Source organism: Crocodylus siamensis, chromosome 4 (assembly GCF_052110815.1).
Source record: "Crocodylus siamensis isolate JL-2025a chromosome 4, ASM5211081v1, whole genome shotgun sequence".
Taxonomy (NCBI): Eukaryota; Metazoa; Chordata; order Crocodylia; family Crocodylidae; genus Crocodylus; species Crocodylus siamensis.
In genome coordinates this window covers 240,251,075-240,272,052 of record NC_143398.1, presented here as the reverse complement: position 1 = coordinate 240,272,052, position 20,978 = coordinate 240,251,075, and the positions used below count along the sequence as shown (strand labels likewise).

At 46.7% G+C, this 20,978-nt stretch overlaps 1 protein-coding gene across 5 annotated transcripts in view; it reads right to left on the bottom strand.

The window, feature by feature from the left end:
• CLASP1 (cytoplasmic linker associated protein 1) overlaps positions 1–20,978 on the bottom strand; it is a 229,863-nt gene that overhangs the window by 29,967 nt on the left and 178,918 nt on the right. For 3 of the 5 annotated variants that reach the window (XM_090046026.1, XM_090046022.1, XM_090046025.1), the window contains 3 exons: positions 12,100–12,195; positions 8,025–8,168; positions 6,122–6,228 (listed from right to left, as the gene is read on the bottom strand). In XM_090046026.1, the coding sequence (XP_089902152.1) occupies positions 6,122–6,228; positions 8,025–8,168; positions 12,100–12,195 (347 nt within the window). The remainder of the gene's footprint in view (positions 1–6,121; positions 6,229–8,024; positions 8,169–12,099; positions 12,196–20,978) is intronic. The other 2 variants (XM_090046023.1, XM_090046024.1) reach the window with 1 other exon arrangement.

The following is a 20,978-nucleotide window of genomic DNA, read 5'->3' as shown; positions in this document are numbered from 1 at the left end:
GTGTGGCCCATATCCACATGAGTCTGCGGTCCCAGCTCGCGTCCCAAGTGGACATATGTAAAAAGGTTACATCTGACACCTGTGGCAGCCTCTATAGATATTTCAGATTGAAACAGTCACAGGGACTGAACTGTCCTCTGCAATGGGGGAAGCGCACATACCCCTTGCACATGCTGCTCCGGAAAAACAACACTTCTAACTTGACGGATTAATCCAGCCCCGTATTGATTTCAAAATTGCAGTGCCACAGCTTGTACTACCCCAAATTGGATGGTTTTAAGGCAGCCAAATGTATCCCCTGTCTTTCCAAACCATGTATTGCTTAAGGAAATGTAAGGGCGATAGTTATCAAACACCTTAGACTTGCCCGCAGGCTGGATGATCCAGGTCCTAGGACAACATCTAGGTGTCAGACTGGAGAGAGAGTGAGGAAAGGGACAGGGTTATGACTTTTCACGAGCTTTCATCTCGATCCCATGCTGTGCCAAGGGCCTCTAATAACACCCGAGATTGGGCTCTCATTGACCTGGCGATCTGTGCACTTGCAGTCTGGTGATGCCACAAAAAGCAGGTGGGGTAAAGTCTCTGTAAGGGATCTACATAAGAAGTGCCGTATTAGATCAGACCAATGGTCCATCCAGCCCAGTATCCTGTCACCAACATCGGTAGAGGTGGATGCTACAGAGGGGGGAGCGTTGAACCGGATACACCTAGAGTCATCTACCCTCTATTCAACGCTCTCCCTGGCATCCACCACTACTGGTTTAGGAAACACCTCCAACCATTCTTTCAATAGCCTGACTGGCAGATCTATCATGCATACATAGATCTATTGGGCACGAAGTTATCCAGTCCCTTTTTGAATCTGGCTATGTTGTCTGCCCCCATGATTTTCTGTGGCAATGAATTCCACTAGTTAACTTCTGCATGTTAATCATGTTATTCCCTCTGCCAGCATTAGGGCGATTGTAACCCCCAAGTGCTGTGCATGGCCCAGAACAGCATCATGCCAGCTGAAGCGGGAGGCCTGTCTGCGTGACTTTCTATGCCATTCTTCTTCACACAAGGTCTCTGGTTGGAGTATTTGGCCCGTTACACCAGGCTTGACTCTTCCTTACTAGATGAACCCACTGTACAGTCAGTGTTTCAGAAATGAGGCGTCCCTAGGCGAGACACTGAGTTTTAATCCAAACCATCTTTATACAACACTCCATTTGTGACATTTCTGTATAAATTTCCCCCCCCAAAAATGCAAAGCAGAGTAATGAGTTAGTTGCTTTTCTTTAAAAACCTTGTCTGCCTATGTCCTTAGACCAACATAGTTACAGTCTACACCCCATAAAAAAAGCAAATAATCTTTCTCTCCTTTTTTATCCCCTGATTATCCCTCGGCCAATACTTTGAGCAGGCCAAATATCTATAAAAATGAATTAGCCCCTTACTTTGATATTAAAAGTAATAACTAAACAAGTCCGGCTTGCCGGCTAAATATATATACATACATAATTTGTTCTCATTTCACATACAATTCCAGATTTCTCTTCTAGCCACGAGGTGAAGATCTGTTATTCCTGGGCTCTTGGAGTATTCAGCATGTCACTTTGTTTCTATTAAGTTTAGGTAACATCGCATCTGAAAAGTCACATTTGTGTGCAAGTGGAAGATGCTACAAGACTGGAAATGGCAAACAAGTCGGGAGCGGCTCTAGCGCACACAGCAGCAGAGCTGTTCTGCATCCGGCCCAAAAAATGATGTCAGGAAGTTACCTTGGTAAGCAGGCATCATACAAACAGCTCCTACAGAAATGCAGTGGTAAGCAATACTGTTGCTTTACAGAGAAGAAAAACATGCTGGCAGACAGTTTCACATCTTGATGCTCACCTACCTGTAAGGTGCGCTGCCAAATAATACAAGCTCACACCTTGCTGTATAAGGTGCGTTGAGTCGCCCTGCTGCATGTGTGTGGTTTAATTTCTCCCACCACTTAGTACTGAAGTTATGAAAACTTCTCTGTTCAGAGGAAACGCACCAAGTCTCTTACGTTTCCTAACGGGCATAATTATTCAGTAAAACAAACATCTAAACCCACACTGTCTAAATACAATTCCCTTCTATTGATTTTTTTTTAAAACTCTATTGAATTTGGGATTTTAAGACCCTTAGTGAAACAGCACGTAACGCTGCACTCAGTACCGTACATAAATCAACACGGGGGACAGGATATCAAGAGCGGGCTAAATTCTGCCATCATTTACCCCCGTGTACCCCTGCATCAAGCGGCCTAGTGTCTGGAGTGTTTGACTGGGACTCAGGAAACCTGCATTTTATTCCTGACTCTGCTCTAGAGCTTCAGGCTGACCTTGGGCAAAAGCCTCTTTCATCTCTCCAGGCCAAAGCTCCCCCACCTGTAAAATGGGCCTAATGATAGTGAACTTCTATGTACGGCATTTTGAGACTTACAAACGAGAAGTACCAAATGAGTGCTAGACTGTCTCACTTACATGCTTTTGGGCACAAAGTAGAGGCAGAATTTGACCCACTGATGTAGCCCAAGCTTTTCAAAATACCACGCAAAGGAAAATTTGGAATCAGCGTGGAACATTTTGGCCAATCGAAGACCATTTCCGAATCAGAACAACATTTTTTTTGCACAGGGGGAATCCCAGCCCAATGCTCCTTTTTCTTACAGCGCATTATTTACTCATTTTCATGATCTACTCAGTACAAATCCCAACCTTTCATTCTAATGTTGCTCAGGAGCTGTTCTTCATGCTTATGAAGGTTTGCCCCTTTTTCCATGTTTTGCCCCTCAACCAGAGCAGGATGTTGTTACTGAAAATGATAGAAAGCTGCAATAACAACAGAGAGACAAATACAAGGAAACACCTGACAATTGTGGTAGGTATTTTGTAGTGATCATCAAGGAGGACTAGATGGAGGTAGTGGAAGAAGGAGCACAAGAAGAAAGCATTTTGCTCAAGGCACGGTAATGGAAGCATCCTTAGAGCGGTATCTTAACAGCGGGGAATATTTGCGTGCAGACTATGCCCCTGCTAGCTGCTGCTATCAGCAAAATCTAGTTAAATCAGAATTGTTAAATTCATTCTGGGTGGCCTGCCCATACAAATAATCAGAAATTTAAACTGTGAGGCTAATAATCTGGGAAAAGGCCGAAATAAACAGCTTCATTAATGTGCAATAGGTTTCACACCTTCTAGGGTGTGCAAAGCCAGTGAAGACACGTGGACTTCTACCGGCGGAGGATCAGGCTTGCAGATCATCTGGGGCTTCATCTCCAGCTCTGGGCACAGCGCTGCTTATACAAGCCAGCTGTTTCCTACTGCAAGACCCACAAACACATGATGTGCATGTGCAAACGAGACTGTCGACCCCTTCGATGCACACGCAGGTAGGGATGAAAACACATTCCGAGAAATTTGTACCCAGGACAAATACAAGAAACAATTTAGCTTTTAACGTGAACGCAGGGGGTGGAAACGGAGGCTATTTCAACTGGGTGGACTTAAGCTGCTTGGGTGGGCTATACGGCATCGTACGCAGAAGCACATAACTTGCACGTGGGGCAGCAGGGAAAGCAATGGCATGGTGCATTTGACAGACTGCCGGTCTGTTAGGCACGTAAGCTTAAAAACACGCCCTTTCAAATCATGGGCGTGGGTAGTCAGAGGAGAGCCTTGGGTCTGTAGACACTGGACTGTTAACATGGCTTAAACCTTGGTTGGTCTCAAATTTGAAAGCACGCACCAAATCGCACAGCAAAGCAAAGTTACAAAGCCCTGAAATAGAGTCTGTGATGGAAATGCCGATGCAAGGGTAACCCTGCCAATCACGTATGTGCTGTTATAATGTGCCTCACTGTTCAGCATCTATTAACATTTTTTCCAAAGGCACTTTTTTTTTTTAAAAGCAAGCAGTAAATGCACTTTCCAACCTTCAGATAAAATTCTCTCTTCTTCTACCGAAACTGCTTTGAAGGTGGTTTTCTTCTCCTCCTCCTCATCTGAAGGCATCTTTCCCTAGCTAAACAAAATTACCCCTGGGCCCTACTACAATGAGGAAATGAAGCACATTATTTTTAAAAGGATCAAAGTTCTTGTTCTCCTTGTTTCCAAGAACTGGATGGAAATCTGAAAGAATTATTGTTTCGAAGGAGACGGTCCCTAGAAAGCTGCACAACGACAGGGAAGGAATGCCTTCTTTGCTAATGCCTTGTTAATGACCAATAAAAGTTCTTCCAGGAATGTACCTCTGTGTTAGCTGCATCTTGAGAGCATAGCAAAGAAAAAGCTTTCTAGACCCTGATCTCAAAACACTGGGAAACAGACTTTCTGGAGGCTGGGAAATAGTTAAGTACCATTTTTATGTAATCGTACTGGGAGATCTGAAATTAAGAGGTAACAAAACAAGTACTAACAAATGCAAGGAAGAAACTAAACAGCAATGAATGAAGTGGCAAATATTGGCTGGTTTACCAAGACAAAAACATGATAAAAGGGCATGATTTAAAATAGGCATCACATGCAAGTACTGACAATAGACCTGTACGTCTAACTGCATAAAAACAGAGATCTCAACCTGTGATTTCCCATGACCAGGAGACCAATAACCTCCCGGTGAGAAGAGGAGGAAGCACTACCAATGGCATTACTGGTCTGAGCTCAAAACCTAACATTTTCATTAGCAAAAATCCCTGCTGGAAAAAATCTTCCAATGCTTACTCCATATTGGCAATTCTAGTTGTGCTGGCTCTGCAGCAGAGCAGATATAATGATGTGATGGTGCGTGTTTACATACCCTGCAACCTCTGGGAAGATCTTGCTTGGCTCAGGGTGACAAAACCACCCTACGTCAGGAAGGCTAGCAACTTTTACACCTGTCACTAGGGGACCCGACAGTCTAAGGCTTTTTGTGATGGATCTACTGAGAAAAAGTTGCATGAAAAATGGGCCCAACCTAACAAAGATCGACAAAGAGGAAAAAACCGGAAAATTACTGTTCACCATTCAGTTGCAACCTATTCCTCCCTCTGCTCTAATTTCCTCCTGTGTTCTGGCAGCAACTACCTTGACATATGCCATCGGATCAGACTCACTGTGAAGAGCACTTCAACGAGATAATTTAATGAAAAGCACTAGTCAGCACTGTTTTCGGCTCCAATGCATAATGACTTCATACTTTTCCCCTACTGCACTTGTTTCCAAGTCCCCATATGCAAAGCCTACAAATAACTGGAGCCCATTTTTGGCTTAGCACTGTGTCAGGACACCTTCCCCGCATGCCTTCTCCCCACCCGCCCAACACCATCCTCCACAATACTAGAGCTCCAGGAAGTCTCTCAGTGAAGCTGCAGCCTTGCAGGCAGCATAGTCATTGGGCTTCATAGTCAGGTCTGTTGTTGAACCTGCAAGTACCATCCTAACAGAGAGGGCTCAAGCTAAGAGGCTTAATCTGGGAAACTAAAGGTGTCCCACTTAAAAGGCCACTGAGGCCCACAAAGGCCTCAGCACAAGAGGGAAGCGATGTGGTCAGCACCATGCTCCAGCCACCTTTTACCTTGTCCCCACTGGATAGCAGGTGGGTGGGCCTCGGGGCCACATTGAAAGTGGAAACAATGAGCAAACACCTACCGCCCTCACCTGGGATCAAACGCAGGTCTTTCCAGTCCACCCTGGAAAGCCACACAGCACCCAGTGCATAATCTGTTACATACCCATATTCTTTCATCATGTTTAAAATTCACCCAGGACTCAAATTCAAACATTACAATATGACAGTTCCTCTAAGCTATTAGATTTGAGATTACAACTCAGGTGACTCTTTCTGTGCAGGGACCGGTTGTGAAGGCAAACATAGTATTTTAATAAAGTACACAAAAAAAAGTATGCTCTAGTCCCATGATCCTGCGTATAGAAGTGCAACACTAACCATGAATTATCTTGTTTTTTGCTGTGCATTCGTCAACCCCTGCTGAATGGAACAAGTCTACTGCACACTCTTGGCTTTACCATATTAGTTGGAGAGATGTGGTCTAGAGAGATGAACATTCGTGCTGAAACCCTTTAAGAGTCTGCAAGTGCTTGAAACTAAACTGCTGCATTACCTTGGAGACAGTCCTCCGTGGGAGCAGTTAGTAGGGGAGGTCAAGGGGCTGGTTCTGCTGCTGGAGTGGCGAGAAGGGGTCCGACCGATAGTATTGCTGGGAGAGCCCTAGTAGAGAAGCAGAAAAGGAAGGGTTAGGCAAGTATTACACTATAAGACAGAAGACAAAATGGGTCAGACTTCTGCCTTCATGTACGTGGGACAACCCAGAGGTTGCAGGGGGCAGAAACGTAGGATGCAACCAGTTCAGCTTGGATTCTGGCTTCTCTTCTAAGGCACCAGACACACAACCACTGACGTCAAAATGGAAGTGCCAACAGCAGCAAGATTTGGCCCATTCTCATTAACAAGTGTCCACTCAAGAAGGGCTTGCCGTTTCTGAATTTCAGGATCTGCCCGTGAATGTGTTTTGGGCAAGCTTTGAAAAATCTGGCCCACACAGTATGGAAACAGCTGGTTAAGGAGCGCGCACTGCTCATAACATCAGCTTAGCCCACGTGTCTTCCTACCAGCCACAGAAGTCCCACGTTTAAATGCCTATTGCACATCTGTCTTCCTGTTATTAGTGTTGCTCAACTTCTCTAACATAATTCTTGGCCTCCCAGAGCCTTATTCTGCTGACTTTAAAATACTTCCCATTCGCTGTTGGGATGTGCATCGTCTCAGATGTTCTTCTGATTTTCTTTACATTAGTTGGTTAGAGCCTGGTCCTCTGTGGCCTTGTGCCAGCATTTTACAACACTGCCAAAGGGGTACAGAAGGCTCCTGTTCCACCTGGTCACTGCGTCACTCCCCTCGCCCCTACGCACAGGTGTGAATGACTACACAACAATCCAGCCCTTCTCCCTATGGGCCTAATCCTGCAGTTGTTGCTCAGGCAAACTGTCTATTGAACTCAATGACTGTACAAGGCTGCAAGGCTCGACCCTATCTGATTTATACAGGATTTCTCTATATAAGTGGGTTGTCACAGTCAGGAGACTATAGCAAAGACTATCCTGATGCATGCTGAAGGGAGAAAAAGTAATTTACAGATGAACTAAAAAAAAATCCCTATTAATTTGTTCACTCAATAGCATTACTACCTTTAAAGTCTTCATAAAAACCAAAATACAGCATTGCTGGTTAGAGCTGAAAAGACCTTCTCGATCAAATCCAACACCCTGCAAGTCCCTGGCTGAACCACATATGAGCTATTGCTCTCTGTTCAATGGCAGCACTGGGCAAAGGGAGATTGTTGTTCCCATTAGCCAAATACCTAGGCTTCTGAAAAGTACCAACTGACTGAGGAGCACAAATGACTGAAATCTTTGACTTTCAGGGCATTTATACACATACTTCTTTTGTCCCACGACATGCCAGAGATCCGCCACTCTGGAGCGGAGTTGTTCCTGAATTTCAGGAAATGCCCGTGAACAGGCATTGGTTAATCAAGCCTGCTCCGCATGCGAGCTGCTGCAACACGTGCAGTTGTATAAATGGCGAAATGCACAGCAGCGCACAGAAAACAGCAGCGGCGTGCTTCTGAAGTAAAGCACCTTCTGTGTGTCTTGGTTCAAAAGTGCACTGCTGGCATTGTCTCAGCACCGACGCGCATTTTGCCACTGATACAACCGCCCAAGCTGGGCATATTTTGCCACTTACACAACCGCAACCGTCGCAGAACCGGGCCGCTGCAGCGCCTGCACGTGTAAAAATGCCAAAGTGACTCCAAAGTCACTTGGGCACGAAAATCCCGCGCGGTCTCTGTATAGGCTATGCTACATCAAACCGCAAAGGACCCAGGGGCTGCTCCTAAAACAGAAGACACCACAAATACACTGCTGCTAGAAGTGCTGCCGCTGCGCTGGGTTTTGAGATCAGGAAGCACTTATCTGCGCCCATCAGCGCCGGGTGCCACTCACCACACTGGTGTTGCTGGAGTTCTTGAGGTGGTTGTGCAGGAGCTTGGTAGCACCGTCCTGGAATGTTTTCGGCAAGGCACCAAGTAACATGGTAAACTCAGGAGTGTTCAGTTCAAAGAGGGAGATCAGGACTATTTGTGCTGCCTGGAAAGACAAAAGAAAAAGTTGAAGGATCCAGCAGTTCTTTCCCGGGAGCGATGAGAGCCACGGTCTGTCGGAAAGGAACCTCACGGTAAATGAGATGCGCGTCGCATCTCACCAGGCCCGCACCGGAGGGCTGCTAGAGACACCTCTGTCACGTACCGCAAAGGAGCACTCCTGAAACCACCCCGGCACCGTGACGCTGACACTAGTTTTACGTTTACGTGACTTACTTTGGGCTTATGGTTCTGCCTGCAACTCAGGTTGTAACAACCTTAAAACCCCTCCTGTCCTGCAGGTGAGACCCCCTCAAGCACCGCAGAGTGGCTATAAAGAGCCAAAGAAATCCACAACAAAGCAGAGACTTCCTTCGGGTCAGATGAACTCTTAAGGTTTTGGGACTGTTGATTCTTATCCCAGTGGCTTTTTTCTTTAAATGCAAAAGGAAAATCTCTCCACTCACCTGAGGGACCCTCAAACCTGATACACCAGGTAGCAAGACCCTGCCTTTTCCTTTCCTTCTTAACCTGACTCCTCATTCCAAGGGCTCAGAGAGCAGCAGCCAAGGCCCCTTCAGAAAAGGTGCCACTGTGCAAAGAGGAATCTGCTTTCCCCCTAAATTCAGTGGGAATTTCAAATCCTGGAATCACTGTGGTCAGGAGTTCACCCCCGGTGCCTAAGCTGATCCATTTCTTGAACAAGATGCTCAAGTCCATGTGGATATGCATGGCCCTGCGTGCCGTTATTTAATGATCCTTTTAACGGGAATGTGTTCAACACAAGGCAGTGTGCACACAACTGCAAAAGCAAATCTCAGCCACACACCCCTTACCAGGCTTGCGCTAGCAGCATGTGCGCATGAAACACTCCCATTGTTTCTTCCCCTCTTTTGCTTGTTTTAGGGAAGCACAAAAAGACCTGGCAACTCTTGCTTTACTGCAGTCAAAGCAAAACAAGAAGCTTTAGCACGGGAGGACCTCCACAATGAGCTCTGCAGTAGCGTGTCCTCCAGCCGGCATGCAGCTTTCCACCCTGCCAACCTCCAGAATATGTATCTGTAGCCTGGGCTTGCAAAAGGAGAAGGCAGATTATGTGTGCTCTGAGCACGGAAACTATGGGCAGCCTCTGCCACGGCACCCATTTGGGGTAAAGCCCTTCTGGAAATTCCTCTGACTTCCTAAAAATGACGGATAACTTTGAACGCAGCTAAAACCCAAAGACATGTTGCATTCCTGCGACAGCCACTGTGTGCTCTGTGGCCCAGCCGAGTCAAAGCACAGGACGGTATTTTTAGCAAATTATGTATTTTAAAACCTTGCCATAATTGAGCATACCCACCGCCTCTTCTGAAGTGGCATCTATTAGCGGAGAATGGACTCGGACACACAGAGACCCTTTCTTCATTCGAGGGAATCAAAATCCTCTATTGTGTCAGCGTGCAGTTGTTATTCAACCTGCTCTCTCCCCTCCCTTCCTGAGCTCAGGCCCCAGTACTAACTTTGCATTTAAACAACACTTTCCCTCTGTGGTTCTCAAAGGCTCATCATGTTAGTAGTCTCATTTTCATATAACAGATGAAGAAATTGAGACAGGAAGAGCTGAAGGGATTTGCCCGACACTGCAAAAGAGGTGTCTGGAAGAGCCACTGAAGAGCAGCTTCCTGGCATTCAAGCTTAACCAATAGGCAATGCTACCTCCTGCAAAAGCTCCTTCTAACATGAATAGCTTGTAGGTAAGTCTAAGGCTCCCACAGCACGGAAGGAGGGAAAAGGAGTATTATTTTCTTCCAACATGTTCTTAAATCTTCTGACTTGAAGACCTCTCCGTAGCCAGCTGAGCTACAGGGTCTGCAAAAGAGTCCATGCATCTCTGCCTGTCCTCAGATACAGACTTCAGCTGCTATCAACACCCCATTTTCTGAACTGAAAATATTACCGCATGTGAAAGATCCTGCAACACAAGGGTCAGCGTGTTGAACAAAGAACAGCGAGCATGCCAAAATCCATTCCCAGCCAGGACACCATGCATACTCCACATTGTGGTGCTTCATTTCATGATTAGAAAACGTGCATGCGGGTCACTACTGCAACTTGACAAGCAGATCTCAACTTCAGTGGGGTGCGAAAAATCTAAGAGATTCAACCAGAAAGGATCCCAAAGACCTTAAAACGACCTAAACTGGACTCGTATATGCCTCATCCTGCAGTTCCAGCTTAGGCCAGGCACCTGCTGAAATCAACTGCAGTCTGACCATCCAGGGCTACAGGACCCAGCTTGTAAGCATCTTCTTTCCACCTCATCCACAAGGCATGCACCGTTTGTTGCTTTACTTACTGGAGATGAACATTGCAAAATAAACCAATTTCCTGAAAATAAAAGCTAAGGATTTTCTACCAAAGATTCAAAGGACAAAGATAGCACCCTTGTTCTAGCAGAGCTGGTGAGAGCTTCCACAGGTTTCGACAGCAGTGAGACGACATGGGCCCAAAGTTAGTGTTATTCACTCTGAAAGTGCAATCGTCCACAGCGCTAACGGGCCACACTGCATGAATCTTTTCCTACCGTGCTGTGGGTACAGCTTGCTCTCAGATGCAAAGAGGCGGCAAGAGCAACGCCTTAAGGTTTTCTGTCCATCAGATATAGGCTAGGGAAAAATCACTGATTAGAAGAGATGGATGTGCCTTTATTTTTAACTGGTCTAACCATAAAGGCCAATTTCAGAGGTGAGTAGATATTTTGGAGCACCTCGAGTTTTAGGTGGCCATCCTGGGACACTTCCCAGTGGGGTCAACCTGGGACACCTCAAGTTTAGGTGGCAATCCTGGGACACCCCAAGATCACTTCTCACTGCTGAGAAAGTCTTGGCCCAGGTCACCAAATCCATATTATCATTAAATGACTGCACAAGCGTACAGACAACAGGCAGCTTGAGCACTGCATGGGCAGTGCCTGTCATGTCGAGGATACAGACTTGGAAGGAGTCTCCTTTCAGCTCTACGCCCGACACCGCAGACAGGGAGAATCTAGACATTATGGATCATCTCCTCCTGCAGGCTAAATCCCTTGCTGGGTGAAGCAGGAGCAATCCCAACAGAGTCAGCGGCTGGTTGTGGCAGTGAAGAACACGGCTCACCCTCAGGACTCGATCATTTAAAAGGGACGTGTTACCTCTGTCCATCCCCTGGAAATGCACCGCTGCAGTTCCCACTTCCCTGAGCTTTGGGCTGCCCCCAGTGGTCTCATACTCGTCCCACTGCTGAGCTGAGGAACGCCTCCTACAAAGGCTCTGCCATCCGTCAGCATCGCACGCTGCATGGGCATGAATACGCCCACACCTTGTTTTTAACCAGGTGACCAGTAGTGGGCGAGCCAGGTTCGCTAAATTCCAGCAATTTGGCCAAAACAGACAGGATGTCCTTTGAAGCAATGTTTGGCAACGTTCAAGTTACAGGCGATGTCGGGACCAAAAATGGGAGAATCACCGGATTTCAGGAAGGAAGTGGAGTCAGCGCCATGAGCTTATTCAGTGGCTTGGACGGTCTATCCAGCTCACCCATGGCAGGCAGTCTGACCCAGAGCGCACATATTGGTCCTCTAGGCCTGCCTGCAGCTTTGTTAAGGGGTTACTTCTTAAAGAAGTAATCCTAGCTGCAGGCAGGCCTGTAGGGCTTCTTTAAGTAACCCTACAGTCAGCCCAGACAGAGCCAACATTGAGACAGACCTCTTCTGGCTGCATAATTTAGACAAAAGGGTTAATAGAAAGGCACACAAAAAACAAACCATTATTTTATAGACACGCTCACACACACGCAAAGAAAGGATCACTTTTGGAGGCACGCAGCAAGTGCCTCTTTACACAGCTAGACTGCATTAGAAATCTAAATTGCAAACAGAAAGGGTATTTTGTGATTAGTATACACAGCTTTTCGTCTACCTGTTTACATTTCTCTTCCAAGTTGCCTTCACCGGGCCCTGAGGCGGCTGTAGTTGATCTAGCTGGCAAATCCTCACCTACCCAACTATGCATGGTCTGGGTTCAACAAATAGGAAAGGTAATAGGATTTAGTTAAAGCAAGCGCAAGATTTTCAACTAACAGCATTAAAAGGCAACATAAATTCCAGGTTCTTGAACAAGGCACACCTTCAATACAAGCCATTTTCTTAATGTGGAATAAATAAAAAAAACAACAGTGATCTTTGAATTAAGGGAAGGGGGAGATCGTGCAGGCCACAAGCTCGCTGGCTTAAGCTGAATGTGACTATGGACCTCTACACCTGCAGGGCTCTTTAAACTGTTCTCATTTTTTTCTGTTCTAACAATGCTTTGCACTTGTGCCATGCTTTCTCTTCACAAATATATTTGGATGTTAACCAATTAATTCCTCTTACCACTATTTTTATGCATGATTATCCCCCTCTTGCAGACAGCAGACATGGTAGCGAGCTATAGGGGCATTAGGGAAGAGCCCGAGAATCCCTGGCTCTCAGCCTTGCCTCCTCTCCGCTGGTCCCAGTCTCTTGCAGCGTGGATACGGCTGTGGGAATAGCTACCGCATGATAAACGATACCTGGTGAGGGTGGGGGGTGCCGATGGGTGCAGTTTTGAAGGGAATTTTCAAGTTTAAAAGGGAAAAGGAGGAAACATTTCAGCAGTCCACTGGTTTTTAATAGACACTTGCCCAGAACACTATTTTAAATGCCAGAATAAATACTGCACAAGCTTAGGCAGTGTGCAAGTAAAGCAGCTGAATGTGTATAGTAATTTCAGCATCATCTGAATGTACCACTTACAGCATGAATTGCAGCTCCACATTTAATAGTATGTGTATTTTTTATATATGTACTACGCACATTATACTATAAACTGCATGTGCACTTACAAGCATGATGTACGCACTTGTAAGATACAGCGATTGCTTCCCCATCTTAAAGGGCCATCTTTACAGTAGCTCTCAACTGCATTTTTTAAAAAACTTCTTCATTTTGCTTACATCCTCACTTGAAGGAACAAAACACCAGCTTATTTTATAAAACTCTGTTCAACCCCAAAGACCCCCAACACTAGACAAATCTATCAGACCCCAAGCTGTCCAGCAAGCCTCGCAATATTCATGTCCAGTGCCACTCATGTGAGAAAACCAATTTTTCGTACAAAGCGTACACTAAAAATATTTGGGCTTGCATCGCTCTCCCGTACCCAATTCAAAACAAACAGAAACCGGTGGCTGCTATTTTGGAAACAAGACTCAGGACAGTGAGATCGTTATGCTCTAATAGCATTAAGCCACATAAAACAGGAAAACCCAAAGGCCAGTTTGGAGGTTGTTTTTTTTTTTCCCATTCCTGGGGATAAATGTTTAAGTAGCTGAAAATGATTTCTCTTCATGTTGGTTCCACCTTAATATCCTTACAAATAGTGGTCCCTTAGCTGTACAATGACAGCACTGTTCAAGTCCCCATGCTGCTCAGATGGAAACCCATGGCTTGACTCAACACTGGCTTGCTCTTTGCCAAGGACACACGTGCTAAGTGGCTACAGGATCACCAAATCAAAGCTCAGTCGCTCTAATGGTATTCGCATTTTGCACACACAGGGTACAGGCCAGTACTCAAATCGGGCTGAATTAAACCTCTGAGAAGATCACCTCTAAGCTCCTGCCCTTGCAAAGCACTGCAGTCTGTGCGAGCTGAGGGCACTCAGCCCTTTGCAATATCAGGCCTGTATCTGAGCAACTTCCCAAATGCCTTTTGTAGCAGCAATGCGATTCAAATTATTTCTGGCAACTACAAAGGGACTTCACAGTCCCAGACAGACAAAGTCAGAATGGGCACTTAGGAGTTGCTCCTCTTCCTGCAGAAAGTGCACATCTGCTTATATCTTACATTTGCACACATAAAAGATGAGCACTTGAACACCTGAAGGAACCACCCAAATCGTGCACATACAATGTCAGCACCTGGATTTGAACGCCTGGCTGTTAATGCTGGAAGAGCAGTGCGCAGCATCATTTGGCACGGACAAGGCGTCACCCTTCGGAAATCCTATTTGAGCTCTTAGAGCGGTGGTAGATCGGCTTCTTGATTTCTTGAATCTACAAGATCCTTCTCGCTCAGGTTCACTCTTGCAGCGGTGATAGGGAGAAGCCTCAGCTCTTGCAGGCAAGGAAGGCCCTGCCTTGTTGAGTTGAAGGAAAACGTTTTCCCCAAAAAGCCAAGACTGTCGCTAACCACGGCTCAGTTGGATGCTCAGCCGTTTCAATGCGCTGCAAGTCCTCGGGGTTTCTATTTCGGCAGAGCTTTCAATGATGTCAGAGCAGCACTCGAGTCATCCTGGCACTAGATGCATGCCGTGCTTTAGTGGAGACTTATGGATGTGCCACGAGTGATTGCGCAGCCCCTTGGGTGGTGACACTGCTACAAAGGAGCCCGTTTTCATTTCTTAGCAGGGTTTGCTCTCCTGTCTGCTGCACGGTGTAGCATGCAATGTGTTCTCCTTGCACAGAACGTGCAACGCTATTTTAACCAAACTTTTTTTCAAGGTACAGACACCCTCCATTTTTTTTTCTAGGGAAGCCATAACTGTATTTGTGAAAACATCTCCACCTGGACAATAATCAATATTTTTTAACGTTTTCAGTAAATGGGATGTGATACCTGCTGGTCTGGTATTTTCCTTTTGAATCAGTGCTATTTTTTCTTGATATACCTTAGAAATGGTTCTCTTGCTTTATGACAGCATTTCATTGTTCTCAACTTCATGCGCTGCATTTCATAAAATTGGGCTCGTGTCAGATGAGAGTTCTTGTTCATTAAGTGAATCTTCAGTGTGTTTCTGAATTTCATCCTTCCCAGAAGGTATTTTAGCTCCAAACGTGTTTTAACTTGCACTGATCGGTGGGTAAAATCAATACCGGTGCTGCCACGCAGTTAAGAATTAATGTAAACTTAGGTGGACGAGAGGTAGAGATATCCATCACAGGCTAACTAAATCAGAGATGCATACGCTTTCCTGAGCCTGAGCTCACTTGATCAGATGTAAATTTAGGGAAGATCTTTCGTGACACACCTGTAACGGAAGTTCATTGTGGTGCAAGTCAAAGCAATACAACTTAGCCTGGGCTTTTCCATTCTCTTTGCAATGGCTCTGCCATCTCAGCCGAGTCTCATTCTTCTGTGGTCTCCACTTGGATCATCTGGATTTTACCTGGGTGTCAATGAGGTTGCAAGAACATGCCAGATGACACATTAGCCAAAGGCACAATACTGCCGTGTGACAGAGGAGTGTCATGCAATGTGGTTTGATGAATAAATTCCCTTAACTGGTGTCTCATCAGCACAAAGGGCTGGAGGATCATCTGCTTCTGTGCTGGGTTTTCTTCTTCCCCGTGAAGTCAGAGAGCTAAGCCCAAGGGACCCACGGAAGTTGCTTTTAGTCTTGCCGATTCAAATCAGCGGACTTGCTCTACCAGAGAATTTGGACTAGTAGCAAAGCAGAAGGGCAAAGGAACACAGGGCAGGATGGGGCCTTTTGCATTTACAGGGAAACTGCTTACCCAAGGACTGCCCACAACCACCACTTCCAAACCTCTCCCGCATGACTAAAAGCACAAAACCAGAAGTACTGGGAACATCCTGCACCGGGAAGATTTGCAGGGGGCTGGACTAGGTGACCTCCTGAGGTCCCTTCCAACCCAAATTTTCTCTGAGTGTATCCTCCAACATGTTGCAGGGGAGATGGGGACACTACTAGTGCTTGCCCTTTCCCATTGGAAGGCATTGTTCTTTTTCAAATTACACACAAACACATTTTAAATGGAAAAAGCAATCTGTTCTTGCATACCTAACCACTGTCCTTCACAGGACAACCTCACAGCCTGGTATAAATGTCTCTGCCCCTCAAAAATATGCTTCCTTAACATTTACCAGGTAGCAGAACTGTTGTTTTAGAAATCTAGGGTCAAAATTCTTTCCAACTGATGGAGTTGTACCAAGCCCAGGACCTTACAGCAAAATAAACTCCCCCCACGTGGCTACACAGGGCTCAGTCTTGCAGTCTAAATTCAATGGGAGCTTTGCCTGCGATAAGGCTGCATGGCAGAGCAACTCCAGCCTCATCTCAGGCAAAGTAAATCCTGGTAAATCAGGAAATATCAGTAATTTCATGCTAATGCACATGAAATATTGCGGGGCACTTAATGCCCTGATAACTGCAGTCACTCTGCTACTTTTCTTGTCTGGTGGTGGCAATGCCAATAATCATAGCAGCAGCTGGCTCTCACATAGTACTTGTCAGCAGTAATCTCGGGGCACTTAGAAAAGTCAGCATCATTAATGCCATTCTACAGCTGAAAAAACCAAGGCAGAAAGAGGTTAATTGACTCACCCAAGGTCATCCACCTGGCTAGTAGCAAAGACAGAAACAGGGCCCAAGTCCACCCACTAGGTCACACCATCTCTGAACAGAAATATCCTTGGCCACGTTCCTTAATAATGCAGAAAGTAACACACCCATGAAACCAAACCATGCCCTCAGATGCTCACGTACACCTCCATTTCACTGAAGCCAAAATGTGACCTGTGCTCCCAGGGGTTGGTACTTGGCCCAGTGCTGTTCAACATCTTCATCAATGACCTGGATGAGGGGGTGAAAAGCCCAATGGCCAAGTTCGTGGACGACACCAAGATAAGGGGTTGCACGGACACACCTGCAGATGGACTGCAGATACAAGCAGACCTAGCCAGACTGGCACATTGGGCAGAACAGAACCAGATGAGGCTCAACGTAGAGAAATGCAAAGTGCTGCATGTAGGAAGGAAGACCCCCCCAGCACACCTACAGGCTGGGCATCGCTAACGTGACCAGCACTACAAATGAAAGGGATCTGGGGTAACAGCAGACCCCAGCATGAACATGAGCCAGTAATGCAACACAGTAGCTGCTAGGGCAGGGGTGGGGAAAATGTGGCCTGGGGGCCGGCTGCGGCCCGCCAGGCCATTCTATCTGGCCCGTGGGGCCCCTAAAATATTTAGAAAATTTAATATTAATCTGCCCTAAGCTTCCTGTCATGCGGCCCTCAAAGGCTTGCCAAAACTCAGTAAGTGGCCCTCTGCCCAAAATAATTGCCCGTCCCTGCGCTAGGGCCAATAAAACTCTGCCATGGATCAATCGATGCATCTGCAGTAAATCCAAAGAAATGATTCTCCTGCTTTACTCAACATTGGTGCGGCCGCAGCTGGAGTATTGCATCCAGTTCTGGGCCCCGCGCTTCAACATGGACGTGCTAAAGGTCAAGATGGTCCAGAGAAGGACCACCCGCAGGATCAGGGACTTGCGTGGCAAGCCATACGAGGGAAGGCGGAGGGATCTCGGACTCTTCACCCTAAAGAAAAGGTGGCTGAAAGCGGGGCAGACCTGATTGCAGCTTACTGCTATATCAGGGGCTCAGTGAACACATGTTCACCAGGGCGCCCTGGGGGGAAAACTAGAAACAACAGCCGCAAACTCCTGGGAGAGAGTTTCAAGCTGAACATTAGGAATAACTTCTTTACAACTAGGGCATCCAGACTATGGAACAAGCTCCCCCAGAGGCGGTGCAACATCTACCCTAGAGGTCTTCAAGAGAAGACTGGATGGTCACCTGGCTGGGGTCATCTGACCCTAGATGCCTTTCCTGCCCATGCAGGGGGCTGGACCCAATGATCTTTCGGGGACCCTTCCAGCCCTATGAGTCTATGTACTTACTCTACACAACACAGCACAAATTGTTTATACGCTCCTTGGTTTTGCTCGGCACAGACCAAATTGCCTTTCACCCCTTTCTGTGACCGTCTTCCAGGAAGTCAAGTCCAACTCGTAACACAGCAGAACAAATACTCTTTAGTGTTAACAGTCTTGTTTCTGTTGAAACAAGGAAAACTATTTACCCTCCGCACTGGGGATATCTTTGCGATTCACCGTACCTTAAAGATAAAACCAGAGGATAGTTTAGACTATGAACAATTTACTGCCACCATCAATAGCTTTTCAATGTTTATTGAACAGAAGTGTAATCCCATTTCACCCGGAGGTGGAACTGTGACCCTTTGGAAAATGCCGCTTGCTAAGATCACAGCCAGTTAAGGCAAGAGGGAGACTGTGCGACTGCGCCCAAATACAAACCGGCTCTGGACGCAGCAGGGCGTTTGCTGAGGCTAAGCAATATTGGCAGTTTCACCGATTGTAAAACATGGTATTCACCCAAAATAAGATGTACGATAGGTAAAGCATGATCATCACACGGACTTGACAAACCATTACAAAGACTAGCAATGGTCTCACAATGCTAAACAACTGCGTGAGGTAGGATGCACCTGACAGCTGGAAAAGCTTTCTGGGGTACATACCATGCAGTAAGCGGCATCTAACAGAAGGTAACGCAGGTTTCTCCTGCGCCCACAAAATAAGCCTGTGCTACTACACTACGAATAACGACAACAACAGAAAGATGCTCGTTTTCTTTACCGATTGTCAGCTTAATCCCTCTTCAGAACAGGCTCCTCCACTTATTATCAATATTAATTATCTGTAAGACAGTAGCACCCATTAGTTGCTGCTAATCTGGATCAGGGCCACATCACGCCAGGTACTCCAGGGATCTGGCAGAAGACAGCCCCTGTCCTGGAGCACATCCTAGCTGAGGCGATATCCACCTTTGGGGTTGGCAGTTGTGTCCCAGTGCAGTCCGGTAGTGTGCGTGGACCGCAGTTGTGGAAACCAGGAATTTTCCATGATACGCAGAAGTCGTTGTCATATGACTGCCGTTATAAGGCAGGGGCTGGCAATGTCTGATCTGGCCTGCAGTGGACTCCCTTTCCCAGCAGCCCCTGCCCACGTTGCTGCGGCTGCACCGGGACAGGGTTACCACGGAGACTGGCCCCAGCAGCACTGGCAGGGTGGGGAGCTGTCCAGGGGCTGGGGTCTTGTGGCAATAGCCGCACGGTCTGGAGCCAGGGCAGAACCGCGACCTGCAGCCTGTGCGCCCCGGGCTGTGGCTCTGTCCCAGATCCCAGCCCCAGCCCCGGAGCAGCTCCCTGCCCAGCCAGCACTGGTGGGGCTAGTTTCCATGGAAACCCCAGCCCCACACTGTCATGGTGATGCCATGCTGGGATCTCCATAGAAACTGGCTGCAGCAACACAGGCAGGGGCTGCTGAGAAATGAAGTCCAGCCACCAGCTGGATCTACCGTGTTGCCCACCCCTGTTATAGGGGCGATGCGAGCTCAAATGATGGCTTTGGTCCAGCTGCTGCCGGACAAGCGACCACCTGGCTTGTACCCAGTGCAGACTTTCTCCGCAGTCTCATGACTTGGTTGCTGGAACCTGAACTCTCCCCTTCACTCCTGTATGGCATCCTGCCAGAACGGGAAGAGCTGTGTATATCTAGCATCGGTTCTATAGAGAGACCAACCCCGTCCCCAGACCTAGCCAGCTAAAGCCTTTCACAAGCACTCAAACTGACCAGGAGCCTCATTCCTTAGAAATAAAATTAATCTTGATACAAAAATTTGGTAAAGGTCTCTCCACACTACATTAGCCATTCTTCTCAACAAGTTTTGCCTGTTTAAATGGGCTCATCATCATCCACTTCATTATTGTGTAATGAGTAAAATCCCAGTGGCTGCAGCCTTCCCAGAGATAATGGCTGATGGTTCCATATTAGCCCTTGCTGCCGATAATCATGTTGCATCCAAGACCTGCAGTCTGCACTATGCTTCTAAATCCCAACTCTAGGCATTAAAGGGTTAATTATACCATTGTATGGCATCTGTCCTGCTGACAAGTGGAAGTACACACAGGTCATCTGGTCAATAATTAATGTTTTTCTTTAATTGGGTGATATTGTGCCTGAAACCTATAGGCAAAGCTTTTAGAGCCAAGTGCCACAGCCACATGCAGCTTGACTAAAAAGTGATTAGATTCGGTAATCTCAGACCAGCCTCCAAGGCAGCATGGCGATTAGCAGAGTACTGGCCAGGCAGAGTTAGCTAGCAGCTTGCAGAAACCTTGGCAAGTGCTTGAAACAGATGAAGCTGCGGCCGTCGCATTTGGAATGAGCGTTTACTCCAAAAATACCAGGGCTGCAAAGGCGAGTGTGCTGGAGCACGGCTGTCCTTGTGCATCCAAACTTTCAGCTGTCGCACACAAAGTCCTCGTTCGGTTTTGCATGCAGTGAGTATGACCCCTAATGGCGAAACATGTCTTCACCTATGCACGCCCCAGAGATTTGCTTTTTGCTTCTCACGTTGTGATTCGGGTTGACACACAGAACTACAGCTGTGCTCAGCTGCTCAGAATTCACTCCCGGGCTCCTCTCTCCTGCCATCAAGCAGTAAATTAATCAATCAGCCTAAGCCATTTCGGGGGGGGGTGTCAACCAATCTCTACGGAAGAAGCATGCGCGTTCATCTGTTGCTAGTTAATCCCTTCTGATTTCCTTGTAAATAGAGGTGCAAAAATGAAAAGGCGAATCCCAGATACATTTGAATCTATGTCTGTGGTTTAAAAAAGCTGCCTTTATTTCAAGGAGAGACAGTCAGGCTGAAGCAAAATGTCACCTCTGGCTACCATGAATCATCACTGAGGAAGAGTTGTAGAGAGCAGATAAAAAACGTTTTTCTAGATTGGAACGAGTTGTGTCAGCAAGATGTGCTAGATCTCGTGCGTCTTCAGTCCTTTTCGATACCCCATGAACATTTTATTCATATATATATGTATATCACTTATGTTCAACTGATACCTATATATAGATACGCATCAGAGAACTTGCATGCACTG